The sequence below is a fragment of the Pongo abelii genome, chromosome 4, assembly GCF_028885655.2.
Source record: "Pongo abelii isolate AG06213 chromosome 4, NHGRI_mPonAbe1-v2.0_pri, whole genome shotgun sequence".
NCBI classification, from domain to species: Eukaryota; Metazoa; Chordata; class Mammalia; order Primates; family Hominidae; genus Pongo; species Pongo abelii.
Genome location: NC_071989.2, coordinates 124,260,943 through 124,284,465, shown reverse-complemented (window position 1 = coordinate 124,284,465; position 23,523 = coordinate 124,260,943). Strand labels below are relative to the sequence as shown.

The window sequence follows — 23,523 nt, the reverse complement described above, 5'->3', positions numbered from 1 at the left end:
TGAAAAGATGTTCAATATCACTAACCATTAGGTAAATGCAAACAAAACTAAAATGAAATATTATCTCACAACTGTTAGAATGACTATTATGAAAAAGACAAGAGACAACAAACGCTGGTGAGAATGTGGAGAAAAGGGAACCCCGTACACTGATGGTGGAAATGTAAATTGGTATAGCCATTAAGGACAACAGTTAGAAGGTTCCTCCAAAAATTCAAATTAGAACTACCAGGAATCTCCTGCTTGGTATATATTCAAAGATGAATCCAGTATGTTGAAGAGATATCTGCACCCCCATGTTTGTTGCAGCATTATTCATAATAGCCAAGATACGGAAACAATGTAACTATCTATCAATGGATAAATTGTGGTATGTATATGTGTCCATATGTGTACATATATATGCATACATAGACATATATACAGACAGACACATACACACACACACACACACACACACACACACACACACAGGAGTATGAGTCAGCCTTGAAAAAGGATATAGTGCCATTTGCAACAATATGGATGAATCTGGAGGACATTATGGTAAGTGAAATAAGCCAGACGCAGAAAGAAAAATACTGCATGATCTCACTTATTTGTGGAATCTTAAAAAAATGCCTAGTAGAACAGAGATTATCAGAGACAAGGAGAGGGAAAAAATGGGGAGAAGCAGGTCAAAGCATATAAACTTGCAGTTATGTAGGATAAATAAGTCTGGAGATCTGATGTACAGCATCAGGACTATAATTAATGATATTGTATCGTAAACTGAAATTTTGCTAGGAAAATAGATTTTAGGTGCTTTTACCACAAACACAAAAAAGGTAATTATGGCAGGTGATGGATGGGTTAATTTTCTTAATAGTAGCAATCATTTTACTATGTATATTTATATCAAAACAGCATGCTGTATACCTTAAATATATAAAATTTAAAAATCCACTCAACAATGTCAAATATGTGAGCGAATGATTTTATTTATATTTGAATTATGTCCTATCAGTTGAATTATCTCATTTGTATGTGCAATTAAGGGTGAGAAAGTATGCTTTAGTGTGATTTATTCTAATAAAGATATGATACGTGATACTTCAACGAAAAAAAAGGAAAATGCAGATGAACTCACATAAGTAGATAAAAAATGTGAAGGTCATTCCAAATCAGTCAATACTAACACCACCTTTAAGATGAAAAGATTTAAATTTCTATAACAAGAATTCACGATTTGAATAGCATACATATTTTTCTCTGAGAAATCTGTCCTAAATAGATCTGAGGACATCTTTTCTTTTTAACTGATACAGCTTATTTGCTCACAAGACATCATCATCATTGATGTCATGTAGCCCTGACAATAATATTTGTTAATAAAAGGCAGCCTCTGTTGAACTGACATCATTTATAACTTTACTTACTACATAAGAATAAATGGTGTTTCTAATTGACTAAAAATGTAAAATTGTTTCAACTTAGTCAAATAAAGGGGAAAGAAAAATTAAATCTAGAATCCACGTAACGATAATCCTATGAACAACCTTACATTTTACAACAGCTTTCAACACCTTGAAACATATACACATATTACAATTTCAACTGCTATGTTATTAAATTAACAAGATGATACAGCATCCTACTGATAAACTGGAACTCAAATAAAATTGCCTGGATTCAAATCCTAGGTCTACTGTTTACTATCTGTATAACATGGGAATATTATTTAACTTCTCTGTGCTTCCGCGTCTCCATTTATCAATAAAATAAGAATAATAAGAAATCATGCCTGGAAGAGAGGTTTTAATACAAAAAGAGGTGACACCATGCGTAGCACAGAGTAAACACTTTAAAAATGAACTTTTGCCCATTTTCTCACACTAAACAGAATTTGTCATATATTTTGGAAATAAGAAAGAAGAGCTCTACGTCAGAAAACTAGTATGAAGAGCCCCAAATTCATTCAAAATCATAATTACTTCTACATAAAATACTTTCTGCAATCGGATTATAATCTAACATTAAGATAAATAAAAGTTCTACTGTCAGGGTGATTTTACCACAGTTATCGCAAAAGAAAAAAAAAATGAAACACAAGGATCCTTCCTCAAAAGATGCACAAATAAAATTTGGTATCCCTGTATTAACAAAACAGGTTTGTCTTTAACAGGAAATTTACTGGGGAAAAAAATGTACTAAGATTAATACCAAAATTTAAGTATTTTAAGATATTCAAAGTTAAAGTGTTGGTGTCAGTCAAAATTATCAACATTTGTTACAAACGACATTACTCTCTAGAAATAAAGAATTTTCAGCTGACTACAGTGGGCCTAGAACTAGTTACATCATAACCTAATAGAGCCATTCGATTATCTTATGGACTATTTTATTCTTTTTTCTCATGAATAAATTAATACAAGTGACAGAATGTAACAAAAAAGTCAATAATGTAGAAAGCTTTTAATATATTTCATTTTGGCAAATGATCATATACAAATTTCAAAAGGCAAATCATGATGATTTCATTTATTTGTTCTATACATATATGATTAATAAGCATTAATTTTGTTTATGGAAATAAATAAGAGAACTCTATTGTTCTGTAAAGATCAGAAATGTAAACACTTAGCATTTTCTTCAACTACTGACTTCACAAATTATTTTGAATGTTATTTCAAATAACATTGTGAATGCCAGAAAAGGCTAGGTAAGCAAAGCACTCTACTGCCCCCTAACGAAAAAAACTTTAAGTCAGAAAACTCGATTTGAGGTATCTGTGGAACAGGAAAATAATCTCACTTTGCTAAACACAGTAGACAAACACTAAGACAATTAACCAAAAACAATTAGAATACATATCAAAATACTGCAGGAAAGCTACAATCACCCAGTTTTTGTGATAAAATTAATAGCAAAACAGGAAAGCCTCGAGACAGAAGTGTTCTAAGAAAGGAGACCACAGTCAAACAGTGTTATTCAGTGTGACAGCAATTAAAACTTCACTGCAGGCTACATTTTTCATGTGTATGTTAGAAGTGAAAAAGAAGAAAAGGAGCTCCTTATAAACCATACTCTTCAGTGAATTACAGTAAGTTTTCAGTTCAACAGCTCAAAAGTAAATACCACCAAAATACTCCCTCACAATTTACAGTGACTCTAATCCTCCCAGTAGTTTAATATATGTGTATTTTCAGGATAACTACCCTATAAAATACACATTTATGAGAACTGTACCCAATGCTTCCTGTTTTAAACAAACACCAACTTCATAAGTATGACAGTTTTGTACTTTAAGATACTTTATATCATAAACTAAGCAGTGATAACTTTCAATCTCAATTTTTGTAAAAGCTTTCCTTTCCTTTAATAAACTTGTTTTTTAAAACATGCTCTATACCCTCATTCCTTTTTACTTAATATTCCAACCTGTGAAGAATTCTCATTTCATATTTGTAAATATTTGAGAGAAAAGTAGTTTGTGGTCCTTAATAACAGGAGTCACATAAAAATTAACATAAGGAATAAGATGACAAGTACAAAGAATAGAATACCAAATCATAAAATCAAGGAGAAGGTAGACAAGAGAAAGAGCAGTAATTCCAGGCAGCAGTTCATTGAGGAAAAGAGGTATAGTAGTTAACTGTTCCTTTACAGCTAGGGCACACCATAACACTTGGAGATGGCATGTTTCTGCCTAGGTGATGGTAGCTCTATACCTCATTATGAGTCTGTCTATTGTTTAGGAGATATAAGACACAGACACAAAATGTGTACAATGCCATAAAAGAGAAAGACAATACAAAGAAGTCACTTAAGTCTACATACAAGATGAAAGAGAAATATCTTTTATATATGTGTGCTTCTGCTCTACTTCCTCAGCATATTTGTTAATGAAAATGGTACTCTAGTTCTTCAAGTTGTAAGATTAATCAACGTGCATATATACATTTATCCAAAATTTCAAAATACAAACACACAGAAAAACATAAATGTACTCAAGCTCATATTTCAAATGAGTTAGATTTCACATCTAGATATTCACATCTTCCTGAATAATCTGAATGTCTTATTAACATGGCTGTCTTACTAGAAGCATTACTCTTTTATTCCTACTGCCTAAAAATATAACAGACACATAGGTATACTTTGAAGATGTAACAAAGAAGCTAGAAGGACTTGAGAATCCCAAAGACAAGCATTGATGAATTCATGATGCTTAAAGCATATCCAATGTATGTGGTCAAAATAGTACACTTCCAACATACAAAATGCTTTTAGCTATGCAGACTTAACATTAGGTAGTCATGACAAATAAAACAGAGGAAGTATATAGCTACTTGGAATGTGCATGTATGTATGTATTTTCACTCATGGAATAGTTCCAGTCTACGCTAGTGAGTTCCAGATCATCATCCTACACCTAAAGGAATAACTTACTCAGTTCACAGAAGAAACAAAAGGGACTTTCCAGGCTCTTTTTCCCCTCCTAATTTCCAGTAAGGATACATATGAAAAATATAATCAAGAAAAAAGGGAGAGGGAATGCAAGGAACAAGGGAAGAGGTAATAACTTCATCAGGAAATAAATTTAGTGAGAACTCTGAATTAAAACAAATGGATTGAGTTCTTTATTTTAGCCAAAAACAAAAAAGTTTTATTGATGATGATGGTAGTAGCCAGCATTTATTGAGCACATGCTGTAATACTGGGCACTGGACTAAACACTTTACATATACTAGGTATTTAGTCTTCATAAAAATTGTGTAGATAGATACTATTACCTATATTTTACAGATAAAGAAACCGAGAATCAAAGATTAAGTAATTTGCCCAAGGTTACACTACACTAAACTGCAGAGCACACAGTAGTCCCCCTGCCCACTGTGGGGGGATGCATTCCAAAACTCCAGTGGAGGCCTGAAACCATGGATAGCACTAAACCCAATATATACTGTTTTTTCCCATATATACAAACCTATGATAAAGTTTAATTTATAAATTAGGCACTGTAAGAGATTAACAACAGTCATAATAAAATAGAACAACTATAACAACATAGTGTAATAAAGTTATGTGGACGTGGTCTCTTTCTCTCATCTTACTGTACTGTACTCACCTATTTCAAACGGCAGTTGACCACGAGTAACTGAAAACTACGGAAAGTGAAACTGCAGATAAAGGGAAACCACCAGACATACTCTAACAGCTTGACTCTAACCACTAAGTTCATATTACTTTCCAGTGAAAATGTGTGAAATAAAATGATACTTTTGAAACAATGTAATAAACTAATACATTATATGTAAGACTCAAGTCAATTCCACAGAATTTTATAGTCCTATAACCTGGGCTAGGTACTTCTTAAAGAAGCCAGAAACGTGCATAATAGAATGAATAGTGAAAGTTTTAACAAAAAAGTAATAATATTCCCATCCTTCAATTCCTGTTATAAATAATAACATTTCTTCCATTATTCTACTATCACATTCAGTCACTGTAATCTCCTTCCCCAGATCTTCTCTAATACCTCATTCTCAATTCTATTTTGTCTTAAGATGAGATAGTCTTATCTACTTAGGAGGAAAAAGTCACTCCCCTTTTTCTATCTTAAAAGATAATCCATTACAATATAAAATATGATAAAAAGCTCTTATCGTATCTGAAAGATATATTTCCCTATATGCCACAGTAACAAAAACTATTTCATAGCAATGCTTTGATCTTTAATAATCATGTTCAAGTTGTTCTGAAATTAATAATAAAGTAAAATCCTGTGGTATTAAAAAAAATTGTAGGCCGTGCGCGGTGGCTCACGCCTGTAATCCCAGCACTTTGGGAGGCCGAGGGGGGTGGATCACAAGGTCAGGGGATAGAGACCATCCTGGCTAACACGGTGAAACCCCATCTCTACTAAAAATACAAAAAATTAGCCAGGCGAGGTGGCGGGCGCCTGTAGTCCCAGCTACTCGGGAGACTGAGGCAGGAGAATGGCGTGAACCCCGGCGGGAGGAGCCTGCAGTGAGCCGAGATCGCGCCACTGCACTCCAACCTGGGCAACGGCAAGACACCGTCTCAAAAAAAAAAAAAATTGTATTTCTCAAAAGCTGGGATTTAAACACATGCAGGCATACTACACTACTACACACACAAAAATATAATTCAGGTCACCATCATATTTATTGTTCCAGGCACTAGCTGAAAAACAAACAATATTCCCTCTACCACATATATTCAGCTTAAAACATGAAACACTCAGGAATATCCGCAAATACCTAAGACATTAAAATCATAAATTTATATGGTCTTCAACAATCTTTTTTCACTGCAGAATTTAAAAGAAGACATTATGAAATGTCTTCTTGCACCTTGCAAGATAAGCTATTTCTGTCAAAAAAGATCCACTTATTAATAATTGTTTAACTGAATTATGTTTAAATTCTAAATCCAGAGAGCAAAGACTGCTAAGAATAAAAAGTTTAAGTCCTAACAAACAAAATACATCCTTTTAATGGGATACCATTTCTTACCTTTGAATCTTCATTGTTCACTCCGAGTTGTAACACAGCTTGAGGAGATTTTAGTTTTGCTTGAGCAGAGTGAGCCATCTGAAGGTTAAGCTGCCATCCAACCGTCTCCAGCTATAAAAGACAGGTGCAGATTGGAATCAGATGGTACAGAAGGAAGAAAACAGTCAACTTTAAGCAAATCTCCACTCAGCAGGAATGTATATGGATAGCCTAGGCTTCATAGAAAGTCAGAAAGTCAGTTCCAGGGCTCCTTTAACCTGCATACTCTGCGAATTCTCCCCTTGGGCTTATTAGATTGGCCTCCTGCCATGCCTGTCAAATTTAACAGCAAAAGTCATCTTTAAATATACTCTATTCTAAAAATAAAAAATTCTAATACCAAGCAGTGGAATATATTAAAAGAGCCAATGGTTTTTAAATATTAAATAGAAAATTACTATTTTAAAATAGTATTTTTTAAAACTAATGATTTTTAAATTGTTACATATTTCAACTAGTAAATAGCATAAATTGGTGAAAAGCACCTTAATGACTTCCCATTATCTTCCAAAATCTTTGTATTAGGTACTATACAGGTAAGATTTGCTTTTTTTCTTTTTAATTTAGAGGGAAACTAAAGCATCCAGATGGTAAGAGGTTCACACCTTTAGACACAATAAGATTGAAACAGAGTCAGGCAGAGAATTGATATCTACTATCCAGCAAGTGTTACGCAACAGACTATCATACTTTCCAAGGTACTCTTACTATCGTTCCCAGTTATGACAGAAACTAATCAGAACATTTCCTTTGAATTTATTAGTTAATACAACAGCAAAATTTTAATCAAGTAAGACAAAAATAGTAAAGGAAGACTAAGGCAGAGTAACTTTTCTTATAAAGTATTAAGGAGCACAGATGTGGCTTTATACTGAACTTCACAGCTTTATGGTGCCGCCAGCTTCAGAAGTGTAAGGTTTTAGATTTAATTTCCTGTAAATCTCAAGTATCAATATTTAGGGAAGTTTTGTGAAATGCAATTGTCATATGCCTCTGAGAACATGACCCTAATAACAGATTTAGTAAAACTACCTTAGCAATACTGGGTAAGAATGGCAGGCTCACAATTTTTCCTTGACTAGAATACTAATCACTTAATTTGAAAGACTGTTCAACAGCTAGAATCACAGCAGTGACTCAAAGCCAAGTTGGAAAGACAGCAATGAAAGTATTATCTATTTGAGAGAGGATGTGATGAGAAAATAAAGATACAGTTCTGTTCCTTCTGGCACTAAGCCTTTTAGAGGTTATGGGTAAAAAGAAGGAAGACGTTGTAGAGATATAATCTATAATATCTCTATAATAACTAATAAAACATCAATTTAATGGTACATGTTAAGTAAGGATTCTTTACATACTGATCTTTAACACTGATTACAGTAAGCATAGTCTCTGATACCAGCCTGCCACTATTATCAAGTCCCATGCAATAGACTCGCCAATAAAATAGGAGTAAATGTCATAACCATTCTCATATATAAAAAAGCACTGGCATACATGTCGTCTTAATTGAAAACCACTTTCTAGGTATTTATATAGACCTGTAAAATGTTGCATTTACCTTATTTAATTGATCCTATCACTCTCCATTAGGCACTTAACATAACTAATGAAGAGAGATATTAAGTGAATAAATTAAAATACACACCCCACTGTGATCAGGCCTTGATATTAACTAATGTATGCTTAGGCACTGCATAGAGATGACGCAGACAAATTAAAAAGAACCCAATATTTGAAGTTTATGATTTGGTTCATGCTTAAACTATCACCAGCTATGTGACCGTGGCTAAGCCACAATCTTTCAATATCTCAATTTCCTCATATAAAATGGAAGTAAATCCATCTGAACTACCTACTTTTCTGGGTTACTGATAATATCCAATAACATGCACACCTAAAGGATTTTGGAAACTATAAAGTATTATAAATATAAGGCATTTTGGTCACCTAATTTGTTCTACAGTATCTTCTAAATATTTTTCAAATATTTTCCAAAATTCATGATTTATTTCAGATTTTCATCATCCACATATTCCCAGACTATCACAATAGTCTTCTAACTGGGCTACCTGCCTCCTATAGAACCTCGTCCCATCATCCCACTTCCCTTCTTAAAATTCTCCAGTAGCTCCTTACTACCTACAAAATAAAATCCAAACTCTATATACAATACCCCTCAGGATGTGATAACAACCTTTCCAGTCCTATGTTCTAGAACATATTACTGATTATCTATAATTTAGCCTCAGTGAACCAAATAAGATTCCCAGAACATACTATGCTGTTTCACATGCCTCTTCTTTGACTCCAATGTCACCTCCTGTTATTTTTTCCTTTCCCTTCCCTCTGTAGTCTGCTACTCTGTTCCCTCAGCACTCTGCATCTTTCTCTATTAACATTTAGATCAGTATATTGCAATAATTTGTCTACATGTCTATCTCCTCAGAGTAGAGTGCAATCTCCATTAGGAGACAGCTGGAGTCTTATTCACCTTTATATCCTTGTGACCTACAACAGCCTCTGACAGAGTCAACACTAAAGATTCCTCTCAGACAAGTGATCAATCACATAACATATACAAACTTTCGAGGAGAAGTATTCACATGAAAATGAATGTATGAAAGAGGAAGAAAAAAAAGTTGTATTTCCACTTGGCTATGGCTTTGGTTGGAGACAGGATTGCAACCTACAGAGCTAATATTTGGTTGGTTCTTCACATACACATACATACACACATACATACATACATACATACATACACACACACATACACCCCTCCCACCTGTCACACATACAATATTATCTACAGGCCAAAGCATGTCCAGAAATCCTTTTTATAATGAGTAAACATTACCCTAGCTTTCATTTGGTTTGCTAAAGTAGCAGCTGAGTGTGGGCTGTGAAGTTCCATACTAAGTGACCTTAAGCAAGTTACATATTCTGTTCACCTCTTTGAGCCTCGGTTTTCTCATCTGCAAAATGGAGACAATAAGACCTGCCTCACTAAGTTGTAAAGGGTTAAATGATACATTGTCAAATATTGAGTTAGTGGCACCTCCTTTCCCAATTTCTCCAATTAAGTGTTCTGTCCAATCTGTATATTCTTTCCCCAACCAGATACGTGTATATTTACAATATGGCCATGAGTTAGCCTTCTTTGTTGATATTATAAATTGTCTTTGGAAAATACTACTCAAAATACATATCATCACACAAGAAACTATCAAGTATTTTGATTTTAAAACTACAAACAAAATTGCATATTTTAAACATATTTACAATGTTATACTTACTATGTTAATTTTAGAAAATTATTAGAAAGCCATCTGACAAAAAGATACAACTCTAATTTTAAAAGTTACTAACTAGAGATAGGTACACAAAGGCTAGCCTGCAAACCTCACGTTAATCAAGACTGTGTTACTCATTCACAAAACTCCTTAGCCATGTGGCTAGAAGAAAGGACAAATTAGAGTCGCCACTTAAATATTTTGGGTCACAGACTATTTGATAACTGAATGAAAAGTATAGAAATTTGTCTCAGAAAAATGCATACACATTCACTAATTTTGCATAATTGCATCAAATTTTGAAAAACTCATTTACTACCCACTCCCTAAGTAGAGGACTAAATAACTTCTAGATTAGAGTTTCTTTGGCCTCAACTAACAGTAAGAATGACTGACATAACAAACGTCCAGAAGACAGAGAAGCAGGGTCAATAAATTAACAAACTGTATTCTCAGTCCCTGGATAACAGAAAACTAATAAGTGAACTGTGTCACTACTTGCCTCGCTTTATTTTCTTAGGGCTTTTTGCCATCTATCATAACATATAGTATTTATTTGTTTGCTGACTACCACCTAAGATTCTAAACTCCTTGAGAACAAAAGTTTTTTGCCCTTTTTATCAGTGCTACATCCGGAGCACTTATAATAATGCCCAGCATACAGTAGGCACATTCTACATCTATCTGTAGAATTCAATTGAAATAAATTAAAGAGTATGCACAAGGAAAGTAATTTTTAAAAGAGTCATGACTAAAAGTGTTCATGGATTGGCTTTCTTAATTTCCAGAGCCTTTTCTATTAAATTTTGTCATTGAAAAATATTTCTTCCATGGCCACATGACAGAGTAATAAAAAAAGTAAACTGCTGACCTCATATGTGTAAACAGTATACTATACTATGTATACTAATATATATCATATAGTATATAGTATATACACTAATATATATCATATAGTATATAGTATATACACTAATATATATCATATAGTACATAGTATATACACTAATATATATCATATAGTATATAGTATATACACTAATATATATCATATAGTATATAGTATATACACTAATATATCATATAGTATATAGTATATACACTAATATATATCATATAGTATATAGTATATACACTAATATATATCATATAGTATATAGTATATACACTAATATATATCATATAGTATATAGTATATACACTAATATATATCATATAGTATATAGTATATATACTATCATATAGTATACAGTATATATAGTAATATATATCATATAGTATACAGTATATATACTAATATATATCATATAGTATACAGTATATATACTAATATATATCATATAGTATACAGTATATATACTAATATATATCATATAGTATATAGTATATATACTAATATATATCATATAGTACATAGTATATATACTAATATATATCATATAGTACATAGTATATAGCATATATATATACTATACTATATATACTAATACAATAAAGCAATTTAAAAACCTCTCTTTTCAATGAAAAAAGAAGACAAAGAAAACTAACAACCCTGTGAGACAGGTAACACTTATTACCCCCATTTTACAGATTAAAAACGTAAAACAAATGTAAACAATTGGTGAATCGGGATAAAGAATATATGGCGCTTCCTTACATCATTATGGCAACTTCTCTGTAAGTTTAAAGTTATATCAAAATCAAAAGTTACAAGAAGTTCAGTCAAGTAAGAATCATCAGTAGATATTGAATCAAAGTGGAGAAAGTCTCATGTGGAATTGTATGTTTACACAGTCACAAAGTATCTACCCACGACTGCTCTTTATTTATAAAAGAAAAGAGTAGTGATGTAGTGATACAGTGGAGAACCTCACCTTACCCAAGGGGATCAAAATTAACATTATCAAAAAGTGGCTAATGAACATCAAGCACCTGTAGGTGTGATATTCTGCAAAAGTCACAATGTCACTTACACAATATTCTAACCAAAAAATCACAATCTAAATCTGATCATGAAGAAACAACAGAAAATAAAAATTGAGGGATATGTCATAAAATAAGTAGCATGTATACTTCAGAAATATCAATGTCCTAAAAGCTAGAGGAAAAAGTAATTCCTTACATTGTTTAGAATATATTCTTATATTATTTGCCAGACCTATAGTAGGCATTGGTGACATAAACAAGACACAGTTACTATACCAAGATGAAAAATCTTATACCATTTAATTATTCCTGAGACTCATAACTAAGCAAATAAGACAATCACCAATATTTTAGTTACATGTGAAATAAAATCCAGTATAGAGTTTTGCCTTGAGTTAGCTAATTATATTTGCTTCTATTTAAAATAAAACTACCCTGTGTACATCACATCAATGAATTATATTAATGTAATTTCTTTACTATTTCATATTCAAATTTAAACCTGAGGGTCCTTACACTTTAATGTCCTAGGTTTAAATATGATCAAAATAATATAAAACACAGGAAAATAAGCCACTAATATTTATAATGGTTTTCAACCCATGCCAAAACTGTTAACACAGTAGTTAGGCATCTCACTTACATTACCTTTTACCTGAGAATGTTACTAAAATGTCAGCTCAAAATATTATAACTTCAATATAATCTTATTACTCTGTAAACCAAAATTCTAAGCACATCTCAAATTAGACAAAATTACTACATTAACTCTTTAAAATAGGAAAAGAAAATGTAAATTTACCAGCTAAATTTTTACTAGAAGCTCTCTAAAAACAGTAGCATTAAAGTTTTTTGGACTATGTCCTACAGCAAGAATACTTTTTATGCTGCGAACTGACACACATACACAAAAGTTTCACAAAACAATTTTTATCCAGAAGTTTTCTCTGATAATCTGTTATGTTTCCCACCTTTATTATTATTATTATTATTATTATTATTATTATTATTATACTTTAAGTTCTAGGGTACATATGCACAACGTGCAGGTTTGTGACATACGTATACATGTGCCATGCTGGTCTGCTGCACCCATTAACACGTCATTTACACTAGGTATATCTCCTACTGCTATCCCTTCCCCATCCCCCCACCACACGACAGGCCGCGGTGTGTGATGTTCTCCACCCTGTGTCCAAGTGTTCTCATTGTTCAATTCCCACCTATGAGTGAGAACATGTGGTGTTTGGTTTTCTGTCCTTGCAATAATTTGCTCAGAATGATGGTTTCTAGCTTCATCCATATCTCTACAAAGGACATGAACTCGTCCTTTTTTATGGTTGCATAGTATTCCGTGGTGTATATATGCCACATTTTCTTAATCCAGTCTATCATTGACAGACATTTTGGTTGGTTCCAAGTCTTTGCTATTGAGAATAGTGCCACTATAAACATGCATGTGCATGTGTCTTTATAGCAGCATGATTTATAATCCTTTGGGTATATACCCAGTAATGGGATGGCTGGGTCACATGGTATTTCTAGTTCAGATCCTTGAGGAATCGCCACACTGTCTTCCACAATGGTTGAACTAGTTTACACTCCCACTAACGGTGTAAAAGAATTCCTATTTCTCCACATCCTCTCCAGCACCTGTTGTTGCCTGACTTTTCTATGATCGCCATTCTAACTGGTGTGAGGTGGTATCTCATTGTGGTTTTGACTTGCATTTCTCTGATGGCCAGTGATGATGAGCATTTTTTCATGTGTCTGTTGGCTGCATAAATGTCTTCTTTTGAGAAGTGTCTGTTCATATCCTTTGCCCACTTTTTGATGGGGTTGTTTGATTTTTCTCTTGTAAATTTGTTTAAGTTCTTTGTAGATTCTGGATGCTAGCCCCTTGTCAGTTGGGTAGATTGTACAAATTTTCTCCTATTCTGTAGGTTGCCTGTTCACTCTGATGGTAGTTTCTTTTGCTGGGCAGAAGCTGTTTAGTTTAATTAGATCCCATTAGTCAATTTTGGCTTTTGTTGCCATTGCTTTTGGTGTTTTAGTCATGAAGTCCTTGCCCATGCCTCTTGCCTGAATGGTATTGCCTAGGTTTCCTCCTAGGGTTTTTATGGTTTTAGGTCTAACATGTAAGTCTGTGAGCCATCTTGAATTAATTTTTGTATAAGGTGTAAGGAAGGGACCCAGTTTTAGCTTTCTACATATGGCTAGCCAGTTTTCCCAGCACCATTTATTAAATAGGGAATCCTTTCCCCATTTCTTGTTTTTGTCAGGTTTGTCAAAAATCAGATGGTTGTAGATGTGTGGTGTTATTTCCGAGGGCTCTGTTCTGTTCCATTGGTCTGTATCTCTGTTTTGGTACCAGTACCATGCTGTTTTGGTTACTGTAGCCTTGTAGTATAGTTTGAAGTCAGGTAACGTGATGCCTCCAGCTTTGTTCTTCTTGCTTAGGATTGACTTGGCAATGCGGGCTCTTTTTTGATTCCATATGAACTTTAAAGTAGCTTTTTCCAATTCTGTGAAGAAAGTCATTCGTAGTTTGATGGTGACGGCACTGAATCTATAAATTACCTTGGGCAGTATGGCCATTTTCATGATATTGATTCTTCCTATCCATGAGCATGGAATGTTCTTCCATTTGTTTGTGTCCTCTTTCATTTCATTGAGCAGTGGTTTGTAGTTCTCCTTGAAGAGGTCCTTCACATCCCTTGTAAGCTGGATTCCTAGGTATTTTATTCTCTTTGAAGCAACTGTGAATGGGAGTTCATTCGTGATTTGGATCTCTGTTTGTTATTGGCGTATAGGAATGCTTGTGATTTTTGCACATTGATTTTGTATCCTAAGACTTTGCTGAAGTTGCTTCTCAGCTTAAGGAGATTTTAGGCTGAGACGAGCGGTTTTCTAAATATACAATCATGTCATCTGCAAACAGGGAAAATTTGACTTCTTCTTTTCCTAACTTAATACCCTTTATTTCTCTCTCTTGCTGGCTTGCCCTGGCCAGAACTTCCAACACTACGCTGAACAGGAGTGGTGAGAGAGGGCATCCCTGTCTTGTGCCAGTTTTCAAAGGGAATACTTCCAGTTTTTGTCCATTCAGTATGAAAGGGTATGAGTGATTGACAATCAAATGAATGAAATGAAGCGAGAAGAGAAGTTTAGAGAAAAAAGAGTAAAAAGAAACGAACAAAGCCTCCAAGAAATATGGGACTATGTGAAAAGACCAAATCTACATCTGATTGGTACACCTGAAAGTGACGGGGAGAATGGAACCCAGTTGGAAAACACTCTGCAGGATATTATCCATGAGAACTTCCCCAACCTAGCAAGGCAGACCAACATTCAAATTCAGGTAATACAGAGAATGCCACAAAGATACTCCTAAAGAAGAGCAACTCCAAGACACATAATTGCCAGATTCACCAGAGTTGAAACAAAGGAAAAAATGTTAACGGCAGCCAGAGACAAAGGTCGGGTTACCCACAAAGGGAAACCCATCAGACTAACAGCAGATCTCTCAGCAGAAACTCTACAAGCCAGAAGAGAGTGGGGGCCAATGTTCAACATTGTTAAAGAAAAGAATTTTCAACCCAAAATTTCATATCCAGCCAAACTAAGCTTCATATGTGAAGGAGAAATAAAATCATTTACAGACAAATGCTGACAGACTTTGTCACCACCAGGCCTGCCTTACGAGAGCTCCTGAAGGAAGCACTAAACATGGAAAGGAACAACCGGTACCAGCCACTGCAAAAACATTTCAGATTGTAAAGACCATCGATGCTAGGAAGAAACTGCATCAACTAACGAGGAAAATAACCAGGTAACATCATAATGACAGGATCAAATTCACACATAACAATGTTAATGTTAAATGTAAATGGGCTAAATGTCCCAATTAAAAGACACAGACTGACACAAGACACTCAACAGTGTGCTGTATTCAGGAGAACCACTTCACGTGCAGATACACATAGGTTCAAAATAAAGGGATGGAGGAAGATCTACCAAGCAAATGGAAAGAAAAAATAAGGAGGAGGTGCAATCCTAGTCTCTGATAAAACAGACTTTAAACCAACAAAGATCAAAAGAGACAAAGAAGGACATTGCATAATGGTAAAGGGATCAATTCAACAAGAAGAGCTGACTATCCTAAATATATATGCACCCAATACAGGAGCACCCAGATTCATAAAGCAAGTCCTTATAGACCTACAAAGAGACTTAGACTCCCACACAATAATAATGGGAGACTTTAACATCCCACTGTTAATATTAGACAGATCAATGAGACGGAAGGTTAACAAGGATATCCAGGACTTGAACTCAGCTCTGCACCAAGCAGACCTAATAGACATCTACAGAACTCTCCACCCCAAATCAACAGAATATACATTCTTCTCAGCACCACATCACAATTATTCCAGAATTGACCACATAGTTGGAAGTAAAGCACTCCTCAGCAAATGTACAAGAACAGAAATCACAACAAACTGTCTCTCAGACCACAGTGCAATCAAATTAGAATTCAGGATTAAGAAACTCACTTAAAACTGCATAAGTACATGGAAACTGAACAACCTGCTCCTGAATGACTACTGGTTAAGTAACGAAATGAAGGCAGAAATAAAGATGTTCTTTGAAACCAATGAGAACAAAGACACAATGTACCAGAATCTCTGGGACACAATTATAGCAGTATGTAGAAGGAAATTTATAGCACTAAATGCCCACAAGAGAAAGATGGAAAGATCTAAAATCGACACCCTAACATCACATTTAAAGGAACTAGAGAAGCAAAAGCAAACAAATTCAAAAGCTAGCAGAAGGCAAGAAATAACTAAGATCAGAGCAGAAATGAAGGAGACAGAGACAGAAAAAAACCCTTCAAAAAAATCAATGAATCCAGAAACCAGTTTTTTTAAAAGATCAACAAAATTGATAGACTGCTAGCAAGATTAATAAAGAAGAAAAGGGAGAAGAATCAAATAGATACAAAAAAACGATAAAGGGGATATCACCACCAATCCCACAGTAATGCAAACTACCATCAGAGAATACTATAAACACCTCTATGCAAATAAACTAGAAAATCTAGAAGAAATGGATAAATTCCTGGACACATACACCCTCCCAAGACTACAACAGAAAGAAGCTGAATCTCTGAATAGACCAATAACAGGCTCTGAAATTGAGGAAATAATTAATAGCCTACCAACCAAAAAAAGCCAAGGACCAGACGGATTCATAGCTGAAATCTACCAGAGGTACAAGGAGGAACTGGTACCATTCCTTCTGAAACTATTCCAAACAATAGAAAAAGAGGGAATCCTCCCTAACTCATTTTATGAGGCCAGCATCATCCTGATACCAAAGCCTGGCAGAGACACAACAAAAAAAGAGAACTTTAGACCAATATCCCTGATGAATGTTGATGCAAAAATCCTCAATAAAATACTGGCAAACCGAATCCAGCAGCACATCAAAAAGCTTATCCACCACGATCAAGTCAGCTTCATCCCTGGGATACAAGGCTGGTTCAACATATGCCAATCAATAAACGTAATCCATCACATAAATAGAACCAACAACAAAAACCACCTGATTATCTCAGTAGATGCAGAAAAGGCCTTCGAAAAAATTCAACAGCCCTTCATGCTAAAATCACTCAATAAACTAGGTACTGATGGTATTAAAGGTATTAGATTCCATTTGTATTAGTTTCCACTGGCTTTTGTTGGAATAAACTAGGTATTGATGGTATTCCAATAAACTAAGTATTGATTATCTCAAAATAATAAGAGCTATTTATGACAAACCCACAGCCAATATCATATTGAATGGGCAAAAACTGGAAGCATTCCCTTTGAAAACTGGCACAAGACAAGGATGCCCTCTCTTACCACTCTTATTCAACATAGTGTTGGAAGTTCTGGCCAGGGCAATCAGGCAAGAGAAAGAAATAAAGGGTATTCAATTAGGAAAAGAGGAAGTCAAATGGTCCCTGTTAGCAGATGACATGATTGTATATTTAGAAAACCCCATTGTCTCAGCTCAAAATCTGCTTAAGCCGATAAGCAACTTCAGCAAAGTCTCAGGATACAAAATCAATGTGCAAAAATCACAAGCATTCCTATATGCCAATAACAGACAAACAGAGAGCCAAATCATGAGTGAACTCCCATTCACAATTGATTAAAGGAGAATAAAATACCTAGGAATCCAGCTTACAAGGGATGTGAAGGACCTCTTCAAGGAGAACTACAAACCACTGCTCAATGAAATAAAAGAGGACACAAACAAATAGAAGAGCATTCCATGCTCATGGATAGGAAGAATCAATATCATGAAAATGGCCATACTGCCCAAGGTAATTTATAGATTCAATGCCATCCCCATCAAACTACCAATGACTCTCTTCACAGAATTGGAAAAAACTACTTTAAAGTTCATATGGAACCAACAAGGAGCCCGCATTGCCAAGTCAATCCTAAGCAAAAAGAACAAAGTTGGAGGCATCACATTACCTGACTTCAGACTATACTACAAGGCTACAGTAACCAAAACAGCATGGTACTGGTACCAAAACAGAGATACAGACCAATGGAACAGAACAGAGCCCTCGGAAATAACGCCACACATCTACAACCATCTGATTTTTGACAAACCTGACAAAAATAAGAAATGGGGAAAGGATTCCCTATTTAATAAATGGTGCTGGGAAAACTGGCTAGCCATATGTAGAAAGCTAAAACTGGATCCCTTCCTTACACCTTATACAAAAATTAATTCAAGATGGCTCACAGACTCACATGTTAGACCTAAAACCATAAAAACCCTAGAAGAAAACCTAGGCAATACCATTCAGGACATAGGCATGGGCAAGGACTTCATGTCTAAAACACCAAAAGCAATGGCAACAAAAGCCAAAATAGACAAATGGAATCTAATTAAACTAAAGAGCTTTTGCATGGCAAAAGAAACTACCATCAGAGTGAACAGGCAACCTACAGAATGGGAGAAAATTTGTGCAATCTACCCATTTGAAAAAGGGCTAGCATCCAGAATCTACAAAGAACTCTAACAAATTTACAAGAAAAAAAAACAAATAACCCCATCAAAAAGTGGGCAAAGGATATGAACAGACACTTCTCAAAAGAAGACATCTATGCAGCCAACAGACACAAAAAAAATGCTCACCATCACTGGTCATCGGAGAACTGCAAATCAAAACCACAGTGAGATACTATCTCATGCCAGTTAGAATGGCGATCATTAAAAAGTCAGGAAACAACAGATGCTGAAGAGGATGTGGAGAAATAGGAATGCTTTTACACTGTTGGTGGGAGTGTAAACTAGTTCAACCATTGTGGAAGACAGTGTGGCGATTCCTCAAGGATCTGAACTAGAAATACCATGTGACTGAGCCATTCCATTACTGGGTATATATCCAAAGGATTAAAAATCATGCTACTATAAAGACACATGCACATGTATGTTTCTTGAGGCACTATTCTCAAAAGCAAATACTTGGAACCAACCCGAATGTCCAGCAATGATAGACTGGATTTTGAAAATGTGGCACAAATATACCATGGAATACTATGCAGCCATAAAAAAGGATTAGTTCATGTCCTTTGCAGGAACATGAATGAAGCCGGAAACCATCATTCTCACAAACTATCACAAGGACAGAAAACCAAACACCGCATGTTCTCACTCATAGGTGGTAACCGAACAATGAGAACACTTGGACACAGTGTGGGGAACATCACACACGGGCACCTGTCGTGGGGTGGGGGGCAGGGGGAGGGAGAGCATTAGGAGAAATATCTAATGTAAATGATGAGTTAATGGGTGCAGCATAACAACATGGCACATGTATACTTACGTAACAAACCTGCACGTTGTGCATATGTACCCTAGAACTTAAAGTATAATAAAAAAAAAGAAAATACAGGCCCATACAAAAACATATACATATACACACAAAACATATACATAAACATATACAAAAACATACAAAACATATACATAAATGTTAATCACAGATAAACATTAATTAGGTTTATTCAAAATAGCCAAAACCTAATAATAGCCCAGATATCCACAAACAGGTGAACAGATAAGCAAATTGAGGTATATCCATATGGTAGAATACTACTCTGTAATAAAAAAAACAAAGTACTAATACAAGTAACAAAATGATCAGTCTCAAAATCATTACAATCAGTGAATGAAGCCAGACACATATAAAAAGTATATCTGTAAGTCCATTTATATAAAATACTAGAGAATGCCATCTATAGTGACAGAATGTAGAACAGGGGTTGCTTGGGGCCAGGTTAGGGCAGGAAGGGACTGCAAAGGAAAATGAAACTTTTGAGGGTAATGAAAATACTCTGTATCTTTTAAAAAAAATTTTAAATTTTATTTCAATAGTTTTTGGGGTACAGGTGGTATTTGCTTAAATGGGTAAGTTCTGTAGCAGTGATTTCTGAGATTTTAGTGCAACCGTCACCGGAGCAGTGTACACTGTACCCAATGTGTAGTCTTTTATCCCTCATCCTCCTCCCAACCTTGCCCCACAAATCCCCAAAGTCCATTATATCATTCTCATGCCATCACAACCTCATAGCTTAGCTCCCAATAAGGGAGAACATAAGATATTTGGTTTTCCATTCCTGAATTACTTCATTTAGAATAATGGCCTCCAGTTCCACCCAAGTTGCTGCAAAAAACGCTACTCCATTCCTTTTTATGGCTGAGTAGTACTCCATAGTGTATATATACCATATTTTCTTTATTCATTTGTTGGTTGATGGGCACTTAGGTTGGTTCCATACTGTTGCAATTGCAAGTCATGCCGCTATAAACATAACGCTCTGTATCATGATTACCATGGTGATCTCACGGACATACATCTATCAAAATTAATGGAACCATAAAATTCAAAAGAATATAGTGTATACTATATAAATTATAATTATAAAACATTATTTTTTAAAGATACAAGGCAGGCACAGTGACTCACACCTGTAATCCTAGCATTTTGGGAGGTTGAGGCAGGAGGACAAATTGCTTGAGGCCAAGAGTTCAAGAACAGCCTGGGCAAAATGGCAAGACACTCTCTCTATGAAAATGTTTTTTAAAAATTATCTAGGCATGACAGCATACACCTGTAGTCCTAGTTACTTTGGAAGCTGAGGCAGGAGGATCCCTTGAGCCTAGGAGTTTAAGGCTGCAGTGAGCAATGATCACACCACAAGCCACTGCACACTTCAGCCTGAGTGACTGAGCAAAACCCTGTCTCTGGAAAAAAAAATAATAATAAGATGCCAGGGCCAGGGTATCAGAGATGACTGGTATACAATATATAACCTATATAACACAGAAGTGAATATATTACCATATCTTACACCCAAGTGACTGCCTACTGTCATAAGACATACTGCACAAATCTCCAACGGGGTTACCCATTAGGCAGCCTCCAGAAGACCTCAGGAGTCTGCTGCCCTCTGCAAAACTCCAAAAGTGACTAAGCCAACACATTCATTTTGGCACTCCGTACTTTTAATTTGGCTGCTACATCAAATCATAATAAGAAGCGCAAATGCCTTATTACAAATACAATTCAGGGATATTCCCTAACCAATATCCTCAAGTTTAGACCCCACAAAAGTCAGCCTAGTCTCACTGTTAGGGTGACAAGGAACTTAATTATATCCCTTAACCCACAGACTTGACCAAAGTACCAAATCATAAGACTGGCCTTCACATTCAAGTTGGAGAGAATTGAGGAGAATCATCAATGTATTTTTTTTTCAAATTGTTTGTCACCTCTGCATACCAAGAATATATGAAGATAATAGCACAAGTTTGAGGACACTGAAATGTCATTCAACAAATGTTCTCACAATTGGCAACACTCTGAAAAAGTACATCAACTCTATTTAATAAATGCACATCTTTGAATACTGTGACATAATAAGAGTAATTTTGCTAACCGCACAGTTCCCTGGCATTAACGAAATCTTCATTCAATTTGTTAATGGTTCTGGTTTCAGCCAATTACTTATGAAGTGGAGAAATACATTCTGTTTCAAATAAGACTGATTAAGGGTCTCTTAGATCTAAAGATTTTTAAATTGATTTCTGCATCAACAGCTAAGTCCATCACTTTTTTTTTTCCTGGAGAATTTCCATCTGTTTCAAGCTAAAGCAATTCTTTCTACATTTTCACTTTTAAAGAGAACATTTTTTAATGACTAGAATCTAGTACTCTAGCAAAATTCAAGAGCCATAAAATAAATGAACCACAAAAAGCCTTAAAGTACAACCAAAAATGAAAACACAAAAGAATATTAGGAAATACAAAATGCAGTTCATAGCCTCCTCCTTTTATTGTCCTTTTCTCTGTCAATTAATAAAAATATCCCTCTTCATAAGAAAACTGAACAAAGTGAACTTAAAAATAGCGCAGTTTGTAAGGCTGGAATATTGCACATGTATTCATTCAACAAATATTTACTGACACTCTACTATCTCCCAAAGACCAAAAGTAGTGAAAATAACAGCAGTAAACAAACAGACAAAAATTATTGCCATTGAGGAGCTTATATTCTGGTGGTAGAGACAGACAAAAAAGTAAATAAGTAAAATATATAGTGGGCCACAAAAAAATAAATATTATGGAGAAAAATAAGATAATAAAATGCCACAGAGGAGGTGGCACTATCAGGGAAAGATTCACTGATAAATGTCACATTTAAACAATCACCTGGAAAAAGGAACCAAGCCAGCCCTATGAACATCCAGTAGAACTTTCGAAGTAAAGAGATTAGAGGTATTCAATAAGGCAGACAGAGGATGTTAAAAGGAGATTGTCAACAACGTAGATTGTGGGCTGAGGAGACAACAGAGCATGTAGTTCCTTAAAGACAATTATAACAACTCCAACTTCTACAGTAAGTAACATAGAAACCCTAAAATGGAAATGGAGTGGGGTGGATAAAATAAGACACATTTTAAAAAAATCACCTTTGGAGTTCTTAGTCTAGTAATGGTTGGGAAATAGCCTATATCACACTAACCTCCTTGAAGATAAAAATTTATAATCTCTATACAAAATGTTTTTTTAAAACAACAATTTGAATGCATTAAGAATGACTAAAATCAGGCCAGGTGTAGTGGCTCACACCTGTAATCCTAGCATTTTGGGAGGCCAAGGCGGGCAGATCACTTAAGTTCAGGGGTTCAAGACCAGCCTGGCCAACATGGTGAAACCCCACCTCTACTAAAAATACAAAAAAATTAGCCAGGCGTGGTGGTGCGTGCCTGTAATCCCAACTACTTGGGAGGCGGAGACACAAGAATCGCTTGAACCCAGGAGGCAGAGGTTGCAGTGAGCCGATATCGTGCCACTGCACACTCCAGCCTGGGCCACAGTGCGAGACCCCATCTCAAAAACAAACAAACAAAAAAGAATGACTAAAATCAGGCAAAAGTTAAAGGAAATTTGACTCTTAAAGGAAACCACCCAAGGTGAGATTCACACATATATGACTTTTCCCAATCCATGTAGCATGGAGAGACTAAAACTTAAATAGAAAGTCTCAGACTTTTTGGCTTCGGGGATCAGCAATCCCCATTACTAGATATTTACCCAAGGGAAAAAAATATAATATCCATAAAATGACTTGAACACAAATGTTCATAGCAATCTTACTCGTATT

General features: G+C 35.0%; 1 protein-coding gene across 7 annotated transcripts in view; it reads right to left on the bottom strand.

The window, feature by feature from the left end:
• COMMD10 (COMM domain containing 10) overlaps positions 1-23,523 on the bottom strand; it is a 362,273-nt gene that overhangs the window by 306,623 nt on the left and 32,127 nt on the right. For all 7 annotated transcript variants that reach the window (XR_008525447.2, XR_010140011.1, XM_024247411.3 and 4 more), the window contains exon 5: positions 6,522-6,632. Coding sequence is in view for 5 of the 7 variants with exons in the window: in XM_024247411.3 (XP_024103179.1) it covers positions 6,522-6,632 (111 nt within the window). In the remaining 2 variants the exon portion in view is untranslated. The remainder of the gene's footprint in view (positions 1-6,521; positions 6,633-23,523) is intronic.